The sequence below is a fragment of the Pelmatolapia mariae genome, linkage group LG15 (genome assembly GCF_036321145.2).
Source record: "Pelmatolapia mariae isolate MD_Pm_ZW linkage group LG15, Pm_UMD_F_2, whole genome shotgun sequence".
Taxonomy (NCBI): Eukaryota; Metazoa; Chordata; class Actinopteri; order Cichliformes; family Cichlidae; genus Pelmatolapia; species Pelmatolapia mariae.
In genome coordinates this window covers 28,899,537-28,923,027 of record NC_086240.1, presented here as the reverse complement: position 1 = coordinate 28,923,027, position 23,491 = coordinate 28,899,537, and the positions used below count along the sequence as shown (strand labels likewise).

At 41.4% G+C, this 23,491-nt stretch overlaps 1 protein-coding gene and 1 pseudogene across 1 annotated transcript; both read right to left on the bottom strand.

The window, feature by feature from the left end:
• Window positions 1-439: 439 nt before the first annotated feature.
• LOC134643612 (trace amine-associated receptor 1-like) lies at window positions 440-1,426 on the bottom strand. The gene has a single exon (XM_063496074.1). The coding sequence runs from the start codon at window positions 1,424-1,426 to the stop codon at window positions 440-442; it is 987 nt and encodes a 328-aa protein (XP_063352144.1).
• Window positions 1,427-21,372: 19,946 nt separating this feature from the next.
• LOC134642747 (trace amine-associated receptor 1-like) lies at window positions 21,373-22,345 on the bottom strand (annotated as a pseudogene).
• Between the last annotated feature and the right edge of the window lie 1,146 nt (window positions 22,346-23,491).

Genomic DNA, 23,491 nt, shown 5'->3' with positions numbered 1-23,491 from the left:
AATTGTTTCATTCCTTCTATGGAAAGAAGACCTTTTTTATATATCTTCAATTTTATCCACTAAATGACTACACAGATGTATTTCTGCTATAAATGCAATTATTAATGTCCTAAAAAATAATCTATGTGCATTTCAAGAACTATAAAACATATGAGGAGAAGTTGGAACAAGTAGAAATAGGAATATATATTTATATTTGTACAATTTTTTTCTTTTAATGAACTCTTTTGTCATGATATATGTGACAAATATTAAAATGAATCACAAATAAGCACTGCTCACAACAAGGCTGCATTTTAATGTTGTTTTTAATTCTATAGCCTATTATCAGAAGTTTGCCAAAATAAATTTACATTCTGCAAAATCCAGCTAGCTTAATTATATACATTAGGACTTGAGAAATTACATGAGCATTTCAGCAATCCACACTCAAAATAAATCAAAACAGTTTTGTGTTTGCTAAATTACCATGGAATATTTTTCCAGAAATTATCATTCTGAAAGCTGACCGGAACCAGCTGTAAAAGAAAGCATAAATAAAGGGATTTAGCATTGAATTACACAGTGCCAGCCAATTAAGTGTTTCATACACTGGAAGTGGCACTGACACTTGTTTCAATAGCTGAAAACTAAAGCAAAGAAAGAAAGGCAGCCAACATATCAGAAAAACTCCCATAACAGTTGCCAGAGTTTTAGTGGCCTTCTTCTCCATCTTACTTACAGTGGCACCACATTTTGTTATATTCTGGATGCTGCGACCATGTCTCTGCGCAACAAGGAAAATCTTCAGGTAGATACAGAGCATTATAATCACAGGGAGATAAAATGAGAGCACAGGTCCCAAAATGTTTGCAAGTAGAAGTTCAGAAATACAGTCTTCTTTGCATTTTTCATGGTTTAATCCTGCATTAAGAAAGCCAACAGCAACTAAAAAAGAAACACTCCAGCTTACCAGGATCATGATCACAACAACATGAATATTAATCTTACTTCTGTATGTCAGAGGCTGACACACAGCATAGTATCTGTCAATGGAAATACAACACAAATTCAAAATGGAAGCAGTGCTCAAGGTCACATCAAAGCTGTCTCGTACTTTGCAGAATAAATCTTGATAAAACAGGCACACACTAACAGTGAATCTCATGCTCAGAGGAAAAACTAAAACTCCAACAAGTAGGTCAGCCACAGCCAGGGAGAGGACCAGAGAGTTAGTGGGAGTGTGGAGCTGTTTGAAATAAATGATGGAGATTATTACCAGAAGATTTCCACACACAGTTACAACAGACAATGATCCCAGAAAAATGTGCAATAAGACACAGAGTGTGGAAGGGTTGCTTTTTACTATGTAGGAGCCCTTATCTATTTTATAACAAGGGTGTAAGTCATTAGCATCAGTGCGGTTGACAGGGATGTCTGGTGCCATGTTTCTGGGTTCCTATCAGTTATATTTCATCATAATTTTCAATAATTGTTTTTGAACAAATACAAGTGTACCAAACAGCTCTATAAAAATGAAGACATTCTATTTTATTCCATACCTTTTAAATGGTGAATATCACTGTAGCATGAGGCATTTACATAAAGGCTTCTTCAGTACTGGGGAAATGTGTACACCTCCGTTTTAGTCAATCCCTATTAATTAGCATAACAGCCACATTATGTAGTTGTCCAATCAGATGCTGTTCATATAAATGACATCATTTGTCAGATTACCATACTGAATCTTAAATAAAATTCATATTAATTTATTTTTAAAAGAGTTGCTTAAAAAGGAAAACCAGAAAGAATAAACTATGATGATTTGGGCATTTGTCCAATTAGTCATTTATATTTACTCCCTTTTAAAAGCAAGTCCATGACTTTGTTTATGTCCATGGATACAAATTACTTCCATTCAATATTTAAACCAGGGACGTTTTGTGAACAATTTACCTTATTTCATTGCTCACAACACAAATTCAAAATGATTGTACCTCAGGATAACAGTTTCTACATGGCTTTGGCATTAAGGTTGTAATCAGTGCTAATGATGTTAGGAAAAGGAGCAATAAAATAACAATAACTATTATTATTATCAGTATTATTATTATTATTATTATTATTATTATTATTATTATTGTGGTCTTAAGTTCCTAGGACCATATAATTCCACATATACTGTGCCCTGACTTATTTTTAAAGGCAGCACGTGTGACTCTTTAAACAAAATAAAATAACAATTACTAACCAGTTGTTCATTCTCTGAGTGTGTTAAACCAGTGGCTACTTCCTTTGTTACTAATAGTACAGGTTAAAAAAAAAGAGTCTAGACTAACAGGGAACTCAGATTCGGTGTTTCTTTGAGAGAGTAAAGTGGCTTCAACCTGAAACCTTACAGGTTGCCATATCTTTGTGTGTGAAACTGTAATATGGAGTGAAATCTATAAAATTATCAGCAGATATCAGTTCTGTTGCTTGTGCCATGTTCGGAATCTCTATCTTATATGACATGTAGTCTCTGTCATAACAAATGGTATTGTGCTGCTGGAATTCAAAACAGTACAATGATGAATTAATCACATAGATATTTCTCACAAGCCCAAATATAGGTAAACCACTAGAACCAACAGTACAAACAATCATTGACCTATCCCTTATGTATTTGTTACCATTTAGATTAAGCCATTTAACACTCACTGCATGGTTTACTTCTTTATTTCAAAGTAAGTCCCTCATTTTTTCTTTTAAGTATGACATGTTGTTTACTTCTGAGGTTGGTCCTAAGATGCATTCATTGGAAAAAATGGGGTGATCAAAACTATCCATATTCTGACAACATTCATACATGGTTTATTAAAGCCTTGCCAACATTTTTAAAATTTATTTTTGACGCCCATTGTTTGAAAAAGCACTGTTTCGATTCAAATCTCATGCACATATGACGGACCATTGGTTCCAAACGTTTAATTTGGCTTGGTGTGTCAATCAAATAATCTTGTTTTGGTGTCATGTTGTTATCAGGGAAAAGGGTTTTCATGTGCTTCAAGTGCTGTTCAATGTGGATTTTCAATCCCTTTAAAAATTACATGCATTATGTCTTGGGGTGTTTGTTGGATCAAGTTGAATGCTGGGAAATTAATAAGTTTGCTTCTTCTGTTTATTTCATATGCTGTTTTTAAGCTGCTTCTGAGATATTCTGTATTGGCCTTCTCAATTTCACTACATTGCCGGACATGCCGTTCAAATGCTCGTTCCTCAAAGTTGTCCTCATCAAAATAAATTTGCATGTCGTCAAATGAACATTCACACTGCCTGCTATGAGCAAACCCAACACCCTCTTTAAACCCGCAAAGCTCATGTTGCGCCAAAGTGTCTCCACATAATGAAACTAATGCTCCAAATATTTCACGTTCACCATTTCCAGTTTGAATTTTAACTCTATTATATAGTAGCTTTACTAAGTCCTCATGCAGCCTTCCATCTACACCGCATTCAGAAAGCGCACTCTTCTTTGCAATGGCAACTAGACGAATGGCAGCTAGTTTTGATCATCGATATTTAGGATTAATGTTTCCCAAAGTATAATAGAAACATTAACAACATATTTTTTGGAAGCATGAGACCCAAGTGGGTTACAAATTTCAATTTCATCTGAGTAAAAGATTATCTGTAAGGCAGAGGGATGTGCAGAAAATAAAGGGTGAGTTCTCCATCTATGATATCATATAAATACTAATTTCTTTAATTCTTCTGCTCATCTATCAATGCCAAAACTCTTGGGTGGGACAATAACTGTTCCAAACTTCTGACAAGGGGAACATAATGAAAACATCTGGGCACAGTAGTGAGGAATCTTTTTTTCCCTTTTTTAACATGCCAGCAGTATACCCAACAGAAACCTCCTCGGACTCCACAAAATTGAAATTTCTCTTTATCACACCATCCTGCCTGTATGTTGTTGAAACAGAGGCAAATGGATCATCAATCTGGTCGAACACTGCCAAAACATCTTTTTCAAGTCCACTTCCTTGATGCTGCTGGAAAACCTTTTGTACCTGACTTCTCAGATTATTGACCAACGATGCCTGATACTGTTGTAATGCTGCAACGACATCATTCACACAACTCTGAAAAACAGAAAGAACAAACAACATCTCAGTTGTTTGCTATTAAAAGAGATTTATTTTTAGCGAATAGACCACTTATACTATAAGGACTAATAACATACGTAGCTCTGCAACCAAAAAACTGCATAGAATTATTTGACTGTTTCTTATCTATTTTTTCCCCTCACTTTTTAAAATTCCATCTCGGATTTCTTGCAAAACTCAAAGTTTTAGTTTAATTAAGATTACAATTTCCCTTTTTAAACTGAGACTAAGAGTTAGGTGGCAGAGGGAGGCTCAGGACGGGAGCGACCCTAAAAAGGATAGGCAGAAGCGAATGGATGGATGGCTGGAGACTACGACTGCCTTAGGTAAACTGGAAAATGGGGGGAAAAGAAAAGTGATGCTCAGTTTTCCATAGTTACTATTAGGATAATCAGAATGAATTAAAGGCTGTTACAGTTTAGGGAAAAGTGTCAATAATAGATGATGAGAAAAAAAAAACCAAACATAAATGTTAAAATAATCATTCTAATTTTGTATGAGCACAAACCTGTGAAAGATGATGTTTCTCTCTTGCAGTCAATACAAGAGCTGTTGCTTGTCTGGTAAGAACATCGTGGCAGGAGTCATCCTTCAGAAAAGAGAAATAAATATGGGAGTGTAATAAACTGGTAAAATGTTTTATCAAAAGAAGTTGTTATTGTTCAGTAGTGATAGACTTACCATAGATTGGTATGATGCTACGCCATCTGCGAACTCGCTTGGACAAGCTGCTGCAATGTTTGGAATTGAGGTATCATTGTTGGGATGGAACAAGGGGCCTTTGCGAGGTATGGGCGCCATCATCGAAGCCAGAGTACAATGTCATATTACTGTCAAAAGTACCCTTATATCCTGGGCACACACTGTCTGGATCATGCTGTATTGTGTTTTGCTCAGTCACTGCATCTCATCCTAAATGCAATCTGGTGTCTACAGCTGTATCCATTGTTGGCTGGCTTGTTGGCTGGTTTTCCACCACTGAATCAGTCCTGTATGCTCACATGTTACTCAGATTTCTGTTCACTGCTGATGAGGGTTCCCTCCTAGAACTGCAATTGAGATTAGTTGATTAATTGACTAGTTGAGGATAAGGACATTAATAACAAGTTACCATGTTAATTTCTAAATAATTATATTCTGCATTTGATAATTTACTCTAAAATATGTATGTTTTCTGGCTGAGTTTAATAAATTGATATTAATTTAATGCTGATTGATATTTGGCAGCTTAACTGTAGTTTAAAAGCCTTAAAAATCCTCAAAAACCTAAACTGGGAAAGCTAAACTAAAGAACACAGGAAAAATGGAAAATGTTGCAACAATCATTACAACCTGGAACAAGGAGCACGAGACATGAAAACCTGAGGGAGGGAACACAGATGACACACAGGAGAAAATGCAGACAATCCAACAAAGAACAGAGGGAAGCACACACTAAATATACACACACACAGGGAAACGAGGAATTGGCAGACAGGCACGAAACACAGCTGACACTAATCAGATGAGAAGAGACCAGGAGGAAGTAAAACAGAATACACCGATGCAGGGCATGGGACTATCAAATTAAAACAGGAATAAACACGAACATCAAACCAGGGACACTAGACTCAAGACAAGGGAGGCACAGAGAACACCTAAACACTGGAAGTAATTAACAAATAACCAGGAAACTAACCGAAACAATGAATATTAATAAACACAAACGACCAAGGAGACTCCGGACCATGAATATTTTATATGATTATTTACAAAGATATCAAAGTATTACGGATTTTTTGTGTCCTAGTCAATCCGCTGCATTGTCCATTGCCAAGGTGGTCGGAGTGTGTTCGATGAATATGATACCAAAATGAGTTGTAAACACGATATTCTTTGACACATCCATCTATGCCACAAACTACACGGAAATCTGGACTATGGCTATGTGCAGAATTAATATGACTCAGTAAGGATTTGAGGGTCAGACCCACAAAAACGAAGCAGATAACACAGTGCCAAATCATTTTGTTTTACTGGTCTGTGAACCGTTTTTCCCATAAAGCCAAGATGACCAGGATTAGACCATTAAGGGGAAGGAATGGCTATCCAATTCTACAGCTGTAGTAAGTAGTAGTACCCACATGTCAGTATTTACTAAATATAATCTAACTAAATAGTCAAATCTTTAAATATATATAATTTTATAGATATAAAAGAGCGAACTAAACCATTTCCCTACATAACCCCATACTCCTCTTTTGGTACAGTCCAGCTTCCCACGTCTGGCTTCACGCCTAAGAGGTTGGATTGCAGGATCAGTAATATTTTGGGGTCCGGGTGAAGATGCGATACGGTCGTACAGTGTGAAGAAATTAAGGCACGCTATGGAGAAACTGGACAAAATAACAATTGCCACCCTGAAAGGTATGTGACTGTCTTGTTTTTTTTCTATGTTTTGTGTTCTGCTATGTTGCATGTTAAGTCGCTAGCATGGCAGGCTATACTTGGTTGTAAGCTTAGCTTGTGCGGTTAGCTTAGTTGCATTAGCATATTTAAATATGCTAGTGCAGGGAGTTATGAAAGAATTCATGTCCAGTTATTAGTTTCAGTGTCTGTGAATTTATTCAACAAGTGAGCAAAGTGCCATAATTTAATGCCAGTTTTACAGAAATTGTGGAAGTTTCAAACTTCCATTAGTGAAGTTATTTCATTATATACTTTAGCACAGGAAGCAAAAGAATTGACATTTATATGTATACATGTATTTAATTGATGTATCACAAATATATTACTTTTACCAGTCAATGGGAGGAAGGTAATTTAGAACCTGTGGACCAGTCAGGAGGGAGGATAATGGAATAGAGTATTGTTTTTAAATGGTAAATATTAAATTATGTTTCCTATGTATCCTGTCTGTTACCCAAGCAAAGCTGTCAGCTGGCTTGCACATAAGGATAATGCAATGTAGTCATAATTGGAAACTCCTATTGCAGAAGCAAATGTTGGAGAAGACCTGCTCTCATCACTTTCACGAGAAAACATCAAAGATCTGTTTCCTGGTCCCGAAAATTTCCTCAGGCGTCGGGCTCTATGGCTTGCAGAGCACAAATGTGAAGAAGTAAGTTCTGTCCTATCGCTGTGTGACAAAACTGAGAACTAGAGCCGGGCGATATGGCCAAAAATATTTATCACGATATATATTTGAAAATTTGCGATAACGATATAACTGACGATATAATTGATGTACCACAAAATACAACTCCACAACTTTACTAGCGCAAAAAACCCATCCATTTATTTTCACTTAAACAAGCAGCTGTTTTTTATGTGCATTAAAGCTATATAAACATTTAACAGTGCAAATGCAAATTCCTTGCTGAAAGTTTAACCAAAGGGCATTTAGAAATGGGCTGACATATCCTGAGCATAACCATGTATAATATCCACTAAAGTTAAAAAGAGGTGCTTTGCAACATGAAACTGCAGTGTGTCAAATAAAAAAGTCAAATACGTATTTTTCGGACCATAAGGTGCACGGGATTATAAGGCACAAGAAACAAAGCAGTCAGATAAATCAAACTTTATTCAACTCATTCTTCTTGCTTCCTCCACTTCTGTACCATTGATTCAATAATGCTGTATTCTATCACAGCTGCTCTATTTCCATGTTGTTGCAGTATATTAATGACTAACTTCGTATTGTAGATGTATTTTCTCAGTTGTTCTCCTGACTGAAGCTTGGTCTGTTTACAGCATCCTGCCATGAGATTGCATTAGTCTCTAACCATCAGGAACCCTCACGTTAACTTTTATCGAGTGGAAAAAACTTAGCGTTCATCCTCCAGCTTCACTGTTTATGTTATGCTAACATAGCTGTGTCGCTAGCGATCACGTAGCACATCATTATCTACCAGCTAGCCCAAATTCAGTAACCCTACAAACGTCACTGTTGTTTAGTTTTCTGTCTTCATTTATGTTGGAAGAGATAGCAGAGCTGTACGTTTAAATTTTTTCATAAATCTCTCAGGACATGGTACATCATGCTTAGGTAACTAGCGAAACTAGCGAGCTAACTTCCGCTAACTTCCTGCTAACTTCTAACTCCATTAAATGTAATAAATTCTGTTTTCATGGATGCCTGGATGTTAAACTTAATTGTTACACCTGGTAAAGCAGCAATGCTGATCATTTTATTAAAGATGAAAGAATTTAGACAGTTTTTAACTCTCAGTGATGCCGCAGTGTTCGTTTAACTTTGGGACATGAAGTAGATGGAGTTTTGGACCCAGATTACTCCCAGATTTACGAGCACCTTAGTCTGACAGATACGGTAATAACGACTGCCCGCTTGCATGTTGTACAAAAAAATGTGCTTTGGTGTGTATCTGACGGACAAACACCAAACCAGTTCCACATCACTGAAGCTGCACCAGTTTTACAAACCAATTCTGGTTCATCCGGAATTGGTTTGACTTGGTTTGACTTAATTTCGATAGCAAGAGCAGCTGATGACTCCAGATACCCCAGCAAAAATGAGGTTGATGCCATGGCAAAGCGATTGATGGAGTACTACCCAATGCTTAAAGAAACGTGTGGTGAGTGGGTAAGTAGCATTTGCTCACTACCACTCTGTGTTAATCATGAGTGATGTATCTTATCATCTCTTAATTTTTACAGTTCGTACCTGTTAGGAGCATGTTGCTAAAAAGCTAATGAAGAGACTCTCCAATGTCAAAAGTCCAAGGAAGGGCAAAAAACCTCCTGTGAAGAAGCCAAGAAAGGATGGGAATGAAAGTGTTGCAAAAAGTGACAGCACAAACCACATACTCAGGGTGCATTAAGAGGGTGCATTATATTATACTTACATTCTTCATCACTGCCATCCTGGTGGTGCACTGGGGTGCCCATGGATCTAACTGGTGATTTATCTAGGAATAATAGTTGATGCACTGGACTCCCCACTGCTGTCACTGCAGCACTTATTTCCTTTAACCATCCTGTTATTCCTTTGGGGACATTTTGATATGATTTTCAAATTTCTTAAATACTGGCCCTCGTGTTTAAATTGTTATCACTTATTGTCAAGACCAGATACAGAGCTAGACAGATATGTCTTAGTTGGGTTTCTGTCTGTATTTTTCAGGTCCTGGGTGAGCTGCGGAGAATTATTCAACCATCCAACTCAAAATACATTTCTGAGATGAAGGATAGATGGGAAATCTTCTACTCGAAGGTGCAGTTTTATGGTGTGATAAAGAAAGTTATGAAGCCGACAAAAACTTTGGATGGAGGTAATGCTACAGTATCTTGATTTGTCTACGTTTATGCTTTGCAGATTACATTATTACATTATTTGCAGTGCTTAATGTTGTTGCCCTGTCTTATTTTCCTTTTTTAAACCAGTGGAACATGCAGCAGCTGTGTTCAGAGCCCTTCCAATGCTTTTCCCTTCCAGCACAGTACCACCTAAGAAGCTGGGCATCTGTAGTGAGGCTTTTTTCCATGTCCTAAAGGTAAGGCTGCAATATTCTATGTGTAGATATTGTTGTATTTTGCAGTTACTCATGCTTTCATTTTATATATTTTACTGTGGAGTCGGTCTAAATATTCTTAAAGTTCAGATCCCCATAACATGTTGATGTTAATAAAACCTACAAAAAAAAATTGGATCTATTTTAAACTGTAATATAACTCAAAAATGGTGTTTCTTAAGGTCTTGTTCTAATCCTCTACCTGCGTCAGCGACCCCTGGCTTGTCCAGTTCTGCGTGTCTCTGAAGGCAACTGCATGATAGCTGTTGGAACCACACCGGTGAGCACTTTTGACCGGAAGGATCTTAATGAGGGACTGCTCTATCTGATGGCATATTACTATGCCCTCCACCTCACATATCCAAAGTGCATTTCCACGCTGCTGTCTGTCTTGCAAACTGAAATACTCAAAGACTCCATCCATGACCGAGATTCAACCCCCTCTTACAGGAAGGCGCTTGGTGAGTGGAAGTCGTTCATTGAGTGAGTCTCTCAGATGACAGACTCCATCTGCCTTGTTTATCAGACTCCGTGTTAGTTTTTCTCTAGAAAAGTTGTTCAAATGTAAAAGACATGTTTGTTTGTGTGATCTTTCAGCTTGTTCTTCTAATAAGTTATGTAATATAGCATTTGAAATGCTGATTGTTTTAAGCTGCAGCAAAATTAATTTTTGATACCAGCCATGAGTTGTTATACTGTTATTATTCCTGTTAAGAGTATCTGGAATATGCACTTCTTATATTGGCCATGTTACACAGTACCCTGCTGAAATGTAGGTAATGTTAGACATGATTCTCCTGGAACAGACCTCAGTACTGTTAAAATTGAGTTACTGACCCATTGCTGTGTCAATAAAACCGTAAAAACCAATAGTGCTTCTGGTGTCTTAATTTAAGATGAAGTCCCTTTTTTTTAGTAGCTTTTGAAGAGATGGTGTCTTATTCTCAGGAATTTTTGCTAATTATTATTCTCAGAGCCTAAACATAATTCTTATAGTTAGCTCAATCAAGAAAGAAACAATTCAGTTTTAAGAAAATTTGTCCTATAGTAAGTTTTTTTTTTTTTGTTATGTGCAAAATCTAAATTAAGGTGTAGAATCTTAAAGTAAGCAAATAATTCTTGAAAACAGTTTGTTCAACAAAGTATAATACTCATTTTAGGTACGGATTTTCTAAATATCAAAGTGTCTTTCATTATAATAAGTCACATTTTCTTCAATTAAGCATAAATTTTAGACAATTTTGTCTAGTTAAAAGGCATACGGCAGTTTGATTAATTTGCTAGTTTTAAAAATTCTAGTCAAGCAACTTTTGCTTACCCCATTGGCAGATTTTTTTCCTCAAAACAAGAAAATTTTGTCAGATTTAAGAATAGTTGGCTTGTTTCAAGTATAGCTGTTTTTGCAGTGTACATATCGAGGCCTGCACGGCTTCCCAGCCAGCCAATCGTCTAAGTCATATATCTTTAATAATTCATATTTTAATTATAAATGGTCAACACTTGAAGATTCCCCCATCTCTTCTGAACAAAATGGTCTAAGAATGACAGTTTTAGCCTCTACGGTTAGGAAATTATGGGCATTTGTTTTCGAAGGGAATCCTCAATATGAGAAATAGACTGCAAAAAGCCTTTCTCTCTCTGTGCCTGTGTGTGTGTAAAAGGGCTGAAGCAGGTGCAGCTGTTTTGGCGGGAAAAAGTACACAGCGTCTCTGGTGGATTCAAATTGAGCAGCTCCAGGCTGTTTGATTGGCCTAGAAACATACAGGCAAAACTATTACCAGCCCTTGTTCACTTTACACTCTGTTGTGTGTTAGTGTGTGTGTGAGTGAGTGTGTGTGTGTGTTGTGTGTATGAGAGAGAGAGAGCGAGAGATCATTTTTTGGGCAGCATCTCCTTAGAAGATTCAAATTGAATATTCAGACTGGTTGACTGACATAGAGGCTCTGTGTGTGTGTGTGTGTGTGTGTGTGTGTGTGTGTGTGTGTGTGTGTGTGTGTGTGTGCGTGCATTTGTGTTTCCATATGTGCCCATATTTCTAATTGTGTGTATCTGCTGGCTGTTCGTTCGTGTTTTTTTTTAAATTTCTGCCAATTTTTCACAGTTGAACAACAAGTAGTTTTGGGGGAACATGACCTTCTTCAGCTTTTTTTCAGCTGGCCATTTTGCTTTTCCAATATTTCTGCTTAAGTTATTACTAGTCTGCTAAATCATAGTATGTATACTATTATTTAGTATTTGTGGTAAATCATAATATTTGTTCTAAAACATTATAAAGTATAAAGTATTTCTGCTACTTTATAGTATTTGTGCTAAATACCATATTTTTGCTGAGTTCTGCTATGTTATTGTATTTCTGCCAAGTATTATGTTTCCTCTAAGTCATTGCAGTTCTGCTAAGTAATTACATTTTTGCCAAGTTCTTATGCTTCTGAAAAGCTTTTATAATTTTTGCAACTTTTCAGCTTTTTCAGCTATTTTCAGCAGACAGCTTCACTTTACTGTCAGGGCTCTGTGTGCAGGCGGATGGAGAGGAGGATCCAAGTGCGAGACTGAGACTGAATTGAAACTGAAAAACCTTAGCTTTATTGCTGGTGATAAACGAAAACATGAACTGAACAATGACATTGAGAACTGAAACACACAGGCATAATTCTGAGGGTACGACACGACACCGAGCATGGGAAAACACAGGGCTTAAGAGAATAAGAAAACAATCAAACACACCAAAATAACTTGAAACGCAGATTCATCATAAAACTCAACAAAGCACCAGAGAAACATAAAGAACAATCCATCATTCAAAAATAAACCAAAACATAACAACTCAAAATACTGGGTCAAACTGACCCAGAACCGTGACAGTACCCCCCCTCCAAGGGCTGGCTCCCGACAGCCCCAAACAAAAAACAGAATGAAACAAGAGCACCAAACCAGGGCGGGCGGAGGGGGTCCAGGAAGGAGGGTCCAAAACAAAACAGAAAACAAGGAGCATGAGTCCAGAGTAGTTCATAAACACAAGAAAAACAGTGCAACACAAACACTGGAGGTCAGGGAAACAGGTCAAAAACCAAAAACACTGGAGACCTAGAAACAGTCCAAGAAATCAAAAGTCCAGGAATACAGAAATGATCCAAACAAAACCAGAGTGGATCTCAACACGAGTTCACGAAAAAGTTCAGGGCGTCGACCATGCGGACGGCAACGGCAATGACAGGGAAACAGTTCTGGGGGCCAACCGTGCACACGGCAATGGCGGCGGCGCCGACAAAACAAATCGGGAGGCCGGCCACGCGGAAGGCAGTGGCGGCAACAGAGCAGGTCCAGAGGTCGGCCGCGATGCCAGCGGCGGCGGCGAACTGTCTCAGGAGGCCAGCCGCGATGCCAGCGGCGGGGGCGAGCTCTCTCAGGAGGCCGGCCTCGACGGCCATGACGCCCAACTAGAGGCCAGGAAAGCGGCCGGCAGAGGCGAAGCGGAACGAGCTGAAACTGATGACGGTGTGGCAACCGCAGGACCAGACGAGGCAGGACCAGACGAGGCAGGACCAGACGAGGCAGGACCAGACGAGGCAGGACCAGACGAGGCAGGACCAGACGCTGAAGCTGGACCAGGCGAAGACGAAGTCACGGAGGCTGGACCAGGCGAAGACGAAGTCACGGAGGCTGGACCAGGCGTGGATGAAGACACGGAGGCTGGACCAGGCGTGGATGAAGACACGGAGGCTGGACCAGGCGTGGATGAAGACGCGGCTGCGGAACCTGACGGCAGCGTGGCGGCTGCGGAACCTGACGGCAGCGTGGCGGCTGCGGAACCTGACGGCAGCGTGGCGGCTGCGGAACCTGACGGCAGCGTGGCGGCTGCGGAACCTGACGGCAGCGTGGCGGCTGCGGAACCTGACGGCAGCGTGGCGGCTGCGGAACCTGACGGCAGCGTGGCGGCTGCGGAACCTGACGGTGGTGATGCTGCAGGCGGCGGCGATGCTGCAGGCGGCGGCGATGCTGCAGGCGGCGGCGATGCTGCAGGCGGCGGCGATGCTGCAGGCGGCGGTGTAGAAGTCGCGGGTGATGATTCAGCAGGTGACGGCTGAACGGACTTCCCCGGACCGTCAGCAGACATGAGGATGTGCTGGCTGGGTTCTCCAGGACCCTCAGCTAACGAGGCGTGGTGCTGGGTGGGCTCCTCGGACCCACCAGCTGACGAGGCATGAGGCTGGACGGGCGACTCGGGCCCTCCAGCTGATGACACTTGAGGCTGGCTGGGTTCTCCCGAACCCCCAGCTGACGAGACTTGAGGCTGGACGGGCTCCTCGGGCCCTCCAGCTGACGAAACCTGAGGCTGGACGAGCTCCTCGGGCCCTCCAGCTGGAGCAGATGCAGGGCCAGAGGCAATTGGGAACCCTGGCTGAGGGTGAAGATGAGTGGCTGACTGAGCAGATGACAAAGTTAATGATTCCTCTACTAACTGCGCTACTGACTGGGCTATGGACTGTAACAAAGTTTGCAGAAAGTCTGGTTGTGGTGATGACTGAGCTACGGGTAGCGGGGCTGAATGTGGTGGAGGTGTTAACTGAGCTGAGTTGGCTGCTGGGCAGGGGACACTGGAAACTGAGCTGGGAACTGCCATAAAGGTTGTAGTGATGGTGGTTGTGATGGTGACTGAGCTAATCCTCCTGAGCCTTCTGAACACGAGAAAAACTGCTAGAAGGGCTCACCAGAGCCTCCAGCTGACACAGGAACGGGTGCCGGCACCAGCTGAACACCAACCCCTCCCACCCGAGGAACTGAAACGGGTGGAGGGGAACGCTGGGCCCGAGCTACCCTAGGAGCAGGAACAGGAGGAGAGAGAAGCTCAGGAACGGTCTCAAAATGCCCAATATTGCCAACTGGGTCTGGGCATATAGTCTTTGCAGAGTGGGCAACCTCAGAAACATTCAACTGGGACACAGAACAGTCCCTGGGAGGAGCCACAGTCTTAATAGATTGTAGAGAGGTGCAACTAGAGTCCTTAAATGTCCTTGGGGAACAGACAGCCTCTTCCTTCAGAGAGCCTAAGTTACAGCCTGCAATTTCTGTCCCTACCAACTGCCTGTGCCCCTGCTGAAAAGTACTTGGCTGAAAGGCTGGCTTAGAAACATTAATCACCTCCCTTTCAGCTGACTTGAAAACAGAACTTGAAGCCTCCGGAAATTTTACAGCACTTCGAATATTTCTCCCCCCAGATTTAAGTAGAGTAGTCTTAGTCATTTTAACACTGGGTTCAGATTGTGCAGAATGAAAACAGGTTCTTAAATCCTCAGAGCAGGGGTTCACAGGGTTAACAAACACAGACTCAGCTACCTTTAAGTTAGTAGATTTAGATTCACTTGCATGGCAGCTAGTCTTCAGAATCTTAGGGGTGGATTTATTGTTTGTTACGTTCATGAGTTCAGGAGGAGCATGAGAAAGACAGTCTTTGTTGCTCACCACTGCTGATTGTCCAGAGGAAGCGGAGCGACGGCTACGTGAGCGTCGCTCACTCTGGGAAGAGGGAGGTAAGCCAGAATGCGAATCCTCCTGCAGACCGGGCCGAAAGTCTTTCAGTGGGCCGGGCTAGGACGAAGAGGCGGGAAGTTTGTGTAGTTCCGAACGTGGAAGTCCCAAAAACAAAGCAAAGGATTGCAGCGGAGTAAGCCCAGTGTCTTCCACCACATAATCCTTCTTTTGCCGCTGCTTGCCCCTCCTGCAGGGCCTGAATTCTGAGAGCAGCGGTGGAGTGACACCAGAAAACTGAGGAGCTACTGCCGTCGAGGGAGAGCGCTTGCCCCCTCGCATCCCTGACAGAACAGCTGATGGAACGGCGGTAGCCATCGCAGTTTGGAAGCTGCGGGGCCCACCCAGAGCCAAACGAGACCCATCGAAGGGTGACTCGTGCTCCCAGGCACACCTAGCCCCCTGCCTCTCCCTCTCCTTGAGGAAGGTGGAAACTGCGGGTCGCCGATACCATACAGAGTCCGCTGGATCCATTACTGGTCGTGTCGTTCTGTCCGGGCTCTGTGTGCAGGCGGATGGAGAGGAGGATCCAAGTGCGAGACTCTGAGACTGAATTGAAACTAAAAAACCTTAGCTTTATTGCTGGTGATAAACGAAAACATGAACTGAACAATGACACTGAGAACTGAAACACACAGGCATAATTCTGAGGGTACGACACGACACGGAGCACTGGAAAACACAGTGCTTAAATACACAGGGTGGTAATCAGGGAATGGGTAACAGGAGGGAGACACAGCTGGGAGAGATCAGGCCTAACGAGACAGGGGGAGCAAAGCTGCACACACTAACATAAGACAAAGACTTTCACAATAAAACAGGAAACAATACACAAGAACGCAGACTAAGAAACACAGACTTAACACGGGCAGAACTAAACATAAACCAGAATAAGCTGGAACATAGAACATCATCATAATCATCATCATCATCACAAGCACTATAAGAGAATAAGAAAACAATCAAACACACCAAAATAACTTGAAACACAGATTCATCATAAAACCCAACAAAGCACCAGAGAAACATAAAGAACAATCCATCATTCAAAAATAAACCAAAACATAACAACTCAAAATACTGGGTCAAACTGACCCAGAACCGTGACATTTACAGCATCCACACAGCATTTTCGCAGGAAATGCAATTTTTTCTAGTTGTGAATAGGACCAATACTTTGTTTCTATCCTCTACATCAGGGGCCTCAAACTTAAACACAACACCCACAAATATTTCAGAAAATGCAGTGTTCTGTTTATTTTTTTTATTTCAAATTTTTTTATTTCAAATATTGTATAACAACACAAAACACATAAGTGTGTTCAAATTCTTTCCAATTTTGTTCACATTTTTGTAGGAATTCAGGAGAAATATCTGCCATTTAAAAAGATTTAATTTACTTCAACATTTCAAAGTACAAGTTACAGCGCTGGAGCCATCTGCCTCACACCAAGAATAACCCTCACCAAGAATACAACTTAAATACTGTAACAATAACAAAAGACTATTAAGACCATCTTCTCCCAGAACCAACGTGGCACTTTGCTGCATCCCTACAAATCCTCCCGTCCGTTCACGTCCGACCTCCTATCTGCTCGCATTTCCTGGAATCAAAAAGACAGACACAAAAACACACCCTGCCTAGCCTTGATTATTTAATTTAATTTAATTATATTATTCTAACCACATGTACGTGTAAAAATGCTGCAAAACCCTCTGCACTCTACATCATCCTTCAATATTTCAAATCCAGACAGTAGATGAATGAAGCTCTTAACTCTCAAACACGGAGCACCAACACTTTTATGAGCACATTTGCATTGTGTATAAATTAGTGCTGTCAAAATTAACGCACTAATGCAGATTAAGCCGTCATCACGATTAACAAGATACAAAAAATTTAACGCTATTAACACATCTGGAATGCAGAATGACTCAAAATCCCTTAAATGTTTCTGTCAACGCATTTCGGGCAGTTTGTCCAAGTAGAGTTACCTTGGCACATGCGCAAATGGGCAGTTGATCTGGCAGTGACAGGCAGCTGAACTAATCAACTCAATTTGGAAGATGATAAACGCACATTGGCCCTCTCGATAGGAAATTTGAGTATTAAAAAAAGACGGAATAGTCGACCGACATAAAGCATTATGCACATTGTGCAGGAAGGAATTTTCTTTTCACTGCAGCACTTCCAGCTTAAAATATCACATTGGCGCAATGTATACGTTAGCCAGGATTGCTGTTAGCAGTTTGGCTAACGCGTCACCCAGGTTGCGACAAACCACTCATAGAGCATCGGGGGCTCAGAAAAGTCTACCTCGGACATATTGACTGACACAATGTCAAGTGGCACATCCAGCAGCGCCGGTGATGAGGTGGGTCCGGGGGTCGCCCACGTATCCAATGGCAGCCCCGGTGTTCTGGAAGCTGGACCGGGGGCCACCCATGTGGCAAGCAGTGGCGCCGCCGGTGTGGCATTGAGCTGGGGCTCACGTGCAGCTGGGCAGGTATCCAGCACGCCGGACCCCACCACGCGCCGGCCTCTGGTGGAGGTGAGCCCGCTCTGCTCAGCCCGCCGACCTCGGGCTTCGGTGGCACGGATTCCCCTAGCACGGGCACCTCCGACTTATCCCGCTGCACCTCCACCGCTGCCGGCTGGAGCAGCTCCCCGCGCTGCACCTCCGCCGCTGCCTCTCCCGGCTAGAGCAGCTCCTCGCGGGCCGCCTCCGCCGCTGCCGGCTCCTTGGCCTTCTTCCGGGGTGCAGGAACGGGCACCGGCCCTTGCCGAGCCCCAGCGGCTCCCACGCGAGAGGTGGGAACGGGCGCTGTGGCAGGCTGCGTGCTGGGTGGTTGCACCCTTGGGGCCGGCACAGGCACAGGCGCCGGATCCGACCGGTTTTCCTCCACTGCCGCTCCGTCGGAGCACACTGGTGGGGTTGGCGGTGGTGCCAGCCAGGACCGGAGCTGGGCAGCCAGGCCCTCCATCCTCTGCAAGTGGAGCTCAGTCTGGACCTGCAGTTCTTCTTGCTTGCGTTGTGCCACCACCGCCTGCTCCCGGTGGGTGGCCGCCAGTTCGGCCACCATTCGGGCCAGTTCCTCGCCTTGCCGGCCCGGTCGTGCGTCTGCCGTGCCCCCCATCCTGGGTTTTGGCACCACTGTAAACATACACGGCAGACCCAGTGGCATTTTGATCATTTTTATTAATACTTTGACGGTTGCTGTCCACAATACACACAGAGCTGCAGTTCTCCCGCTGCCAGCTCAACATAACAACCACAACAACAACCCCAACCACAGGACCCAGTACAATATTTAAGTCGGCGGGGCGTGATTGCGGATACCGTGCAGGTGCGTCCGCCTTCCCTGCACGGCACCGCAGGCCACGCCCCACCAGACCGGCTATGCGGACCAAGCTCTTGCCACGGTCGTATAAGGACTGAATGACCCGTAGCAAGAGCCAGACACCCCATACTCCCGGAGCACCCCCAACAGGACTCCCCAAGGGACACAGTCAAATGCCTTCTCCAAGTCCACAAAACATATGTAGACTCTCATGCACCCTCAAGTATCGTTGAGAGGATAAAGAGCTGATCCAGTATTCCATGACCAGGACGAAAACTGCATTGTTCCTCCTGCATCAGAGGTTCGACTAACGGACGAACTCTCCTCTCCAGCACAGTGGCATACACTTTCCCAGGGAGGCTGAGGAGTGTGATTCCCCTGTAGTTGGAACACACCCTCTGGTCCCCTCTCTTAAAGATGGGGACCAGCACCCCGGACTGCCAGTCCAGGGGTACTGAACCTGATCTCCACGCAACATTGTAGAGGCGTATCAACCAAGACAGCCCTACAACATCCAGAGCCTTCAGGAACTCAAGGCAGACCTTGTCCACCCCAGGGGCTCTGCCACCAAGGAGTTGTTTAACTGCCTCAGTGACCTCGCCCCCAGAGATTGGCGGGTCATCCCCTTCGTCCTGTCACGGGAACATGCGTTAATTAATTTGGTGATTTATTAAATGTATAAATAATATTATACTTAATTCTAATCTGCTGCTGAGTCTTTTACGCTGATGGAAATGCAGATAGCACAGAACATGCAGGAACACCTGTTCAACCAATCACATTTATTCCACTTTGCGACAACCTGAAGCGTTCATTTCTTTTTCAACAGTGTTGTGTTTGGCTGGTATGTCTTTATTCTCTTTATTCCAGAGATTTTCACTTCTCTGGAATAGTTGGCACTAATAAGGATGATTTTCTGTAAAAGAGTATTGATATGGCCCATTAATCAGACTCGTAGATAATGTTAGATTAGTTTGATGCTGCCAACACTTTTATTTAACCATGCTGGGAAACACTGGGTTAACTTAGAGAGCTGATAACCAGCTTTGTGTGACTGTTTATCCTGTTCCCAGTTTTAAGGTCAGTGATTCCAGATAACGGAAAGATATCCTGGATATGCTGACCTCACTCTGTAGTATACAGGGCTCTGAGACAGCAGCTCGACTGCCCGTTACCCTCATGATTAATATTCACAATGAAAATATTAGTCGAACATCGTGAAGTCTGTATGTGTTTTATAGCATCTAACAAGCTTTGTATAGTTAAACCTAACAGTTACTACAGTTACTACTGGAAACAACAATGTTATCTCTTTTTATAAAGATTATGCGTGAGTACACAGGGCACGCTGATTATTGATTATTTATTTCCTTCCCCTTAAACATATTTTTAGTGTTAGTTTAAATTCAGAATTGGCGACTGAAACAAAGTATGACACATATGAACATCAGGAAATAAAGACCCAATAGATATATTCTCAGTAAATAAAGTCGGTGTTCAACCTCTGAGAGGTGACAGTCAGCGGGGGTTAAGACAGTTGTGTACCGGGACCTGCGCTTTGTTGACGGTATAACAGCTTGCGCTTGCGGGGCGAGCGGGTCTATCACATGCCTTGCCGTGAGACCAGACCGTTCTCACTCCGGAGGCGTAACATCTCGACGTTTTGTCACGTCCCGCAGCATTCCTGGGGAACGCGAAAGGTGACCTTCCACGTTGTAATGCTATGCGCCAGGTTATGGATGAAATCCAGTGGAATGACGCTCCTGCGGTAATAGATGTTCCAGCCACGTATTCTAGCCCTAAACCTAACCTTCTCCCTAACCCTAACCAGCAGGTTAATGACGTGAAATAGTGTTTTCCCAAGCGTTTTTAAGAAAATTAATGAACATGTGTAGATTGAGTCCAAACAGTTCTCATATTTCCTCATTTTTCCGATGTCGTCATTTAGGAACGTGTTGGGTGGCCGAAAACGTAATATGTTGATGATTTGTCACCTAGCGTAAATTTTTACGCTTTGGGATGAGAACATGTTGTGTGAGACTGGGCTGGGCAAACATCTCCGAAATCCTCGAAGCACTTTTGCAAAGAGGCTCTCTTGACAAACTGACCAGATATTGGAAGATTAAACCATTACATTATCGGCCTAAAAAATATTTAATATGTATTTGGTGAAACACAGACAGGGCGTTTCAAAGCACAGTTCAGTCATTGTTGTTGAGAAACAACCACTGAACGAATGGCCATCAGGCAAATGCAATGGTTTAGACTAGATCCCCCTGACCTTGATGGATGAGGCTAAATTCATGAAGACAGCTGCAGGGCCAAGAGTGCCAAAACGATTTAAATAAATACATCATCAAATAATTAATTAAATGTGTCAATTAATAAAAACTTGAAATGAATAAATAATTTATTACATTTTTTAAATGAAATCAATGGGCATTTCATATTTATTGAAATATTTATTTAATATAATTGATTTAAATTTAAATTAATTAATAAAATATTTATTAATTCATTGATTCATTTTGTCACTCCTGACCCTCCATAACAATAAGCGATAACAATATTTGCAAAACTATTTGAACAATTAAACAAATTACATATATTTGAATTATTGATTATTTCTCAGAAAATATCTCTTCAAGAATCAGTGAAATTTTTCCTTTTTTTATCATACTTTCAGGATTGGAGTTTTTTGGTGCATATCTGTACAAAACGTATTTGCTACTCAGATCATTTCTTTCGGTAGCTATTGAGAGTGTGTGATGCTTCAGGTAGGGTTCAGTGGCTGTTTTATGTTTGTTTTTACTGTAAGATTTGTGAAATTTTAATTAATATGTGTATATTTTTTCAAGTCAAATTTGTGTGTGGAATATTTTCCCACAAATAATCATTCTGATGGCTGACGATGAACCAGCTGTAAAAGAAAGCATAAATAAATGGATTTAGCATTGAATTTGCCAGTGTAAGCCAGTTAAGAGTTTCAATTACAGGAACTGGTACAGAATCACTGGTAAATGGTGGGAATGTGATGCAAAGAAAAAAGGGACTCCAGCAAAATATAAAAACTCCCAAAACAATAGCCAGAGTTTTGGTTGCCTTTCTCTCCATGATACTGGCAGTTTGTCCACACTTTGTTGTGTTCTTGATGCTGCTTGCTTGCCTCCAAGCAACAAAGAAAATCTTTAGGTAGATACAAAGCATTATGATCACTGGCAGGTAAAATGATAACATGGGTCCAACAGTGCTTTCCATTAGAACGTCAATCAAACATGATTCCTCACATTTTTCATTATTAAATCCAGCAATGGTGACACTAATTCCAATTATCCCCTAAACCCCCCAGCTCATCAGGATCATGAACACAACAACACGATGGCTGATTTTAGTTTGATATGTCAGAGGCTGGCAAACAGCATGATATCTGTCAATAGAAATACAGCAGAGGTTCAGGATTGAACATGTGCTCAGTGAAATATCAAAGGTCCCTCGCACTTTGCAAAACAAACCCTCATGATAAAGACATGAGCTGAGAGAGAATGCCATGCTGAGAGGAAATGCTATAATCCGAACGAGCAGGTCAGCCACAGCAAGAGAGAGGATGAGAGAATTAGTAGGAGTATGGAGCTGTTTGAAGTAAATCACAGAAATTATTACAAGGAGATTTCCACATATTGTTATAACAGACAATAATGCAAGGAATGCGTACAAGAATACAAATATAATGGAAGGGCTGTTTGTCAGCATGTATTTGGAGTCTTGTATTACATAACAGGGATGTAGATCATTTACAGTGTTGGTCATGTTCATACTAACTTTTTGTTCCATAATTAAACATATTAAACCAACAATATGATTTTTTCTTCTGCACTAACCTGGGACTTGACTTGAGGTAGATTGTCCTTCAGTACAGGTCAACTACTGATTGCTAAGAAGAGCGAGAGTCCAGACAGAGTTAAAAGAGGTTGTCGAAGAGGGAAACAGCATTGAGATTTGGCCAATTACACAAGCTCAAAGGATAACAAACAATACTGATACATTACCAGTGAAGGTGAAAGCATCCAGAATACCCAAAGGAATTAATCAGTGGATTCTGTTGTCAGAGAATGTCAGAGAAATTTGTAAATAAAAAAGAATGTAACGCATAAACAACATACTGGGAGGATGAACCATAATTTATTCAAAAACCATTCTCTCATGCAATTTTCTGGTAATTGTATAGTTTTGGCACATTTCATAAATATTAAGGACATAGCACAAGATTCACATAATTTTCATTTTCATCACAAAATTCAGCAACAGACTCATGCTCTGTTGATGGAAACAGTGCCATCTGCATAGAAATTGTTAATCACTGGATATAGGAACATTCAGAGGATAGTCTTGGTTTTGTAATGACTCCTCTTTGCTAGGGAAGTGAACTTACCCTACTATCCTATCCACCAATTGATCCACGATGTAAGCACTAAATACTCGGCACAATTCAGTGTTGCTTGAAAATTCAAAATACCTAAGAATGAAGGGCCAGATCTTAAATTTCATTTTTAAATTAATGTATTCACCTGTAACATGAAAAATAACTGATCACTAATCAGTGTCAAGTGTGTTTAGATCTAAAAATATTTAGATTTAATATCAATATTATATTATTATAAGTATATGTTTCAATGTAACACTTAGTCATAACTAGTGTTGGGCAAGTTACTTTGAAAAAGTAATTAATTATAGTTACTAGTTACTTCTTCAAAAAAGTAACTGAGTTAGTAACTGAGTTACAAGATTCTAAAAGTAATTAATTACTTGAAAAGTAACTATTGCGTTACTTCAAAAAAAAGGTTTAACCCAATTTCGATTTTACCTCTACATTTTACCTTTAAAAACTATTTACTTTGCCTTGTTTGGTATCATTCTTTTCAGCACAACCTCAAGTGCCTGAATTTACAGTTAAGTTTTCATTTTGACATACTGTATTAA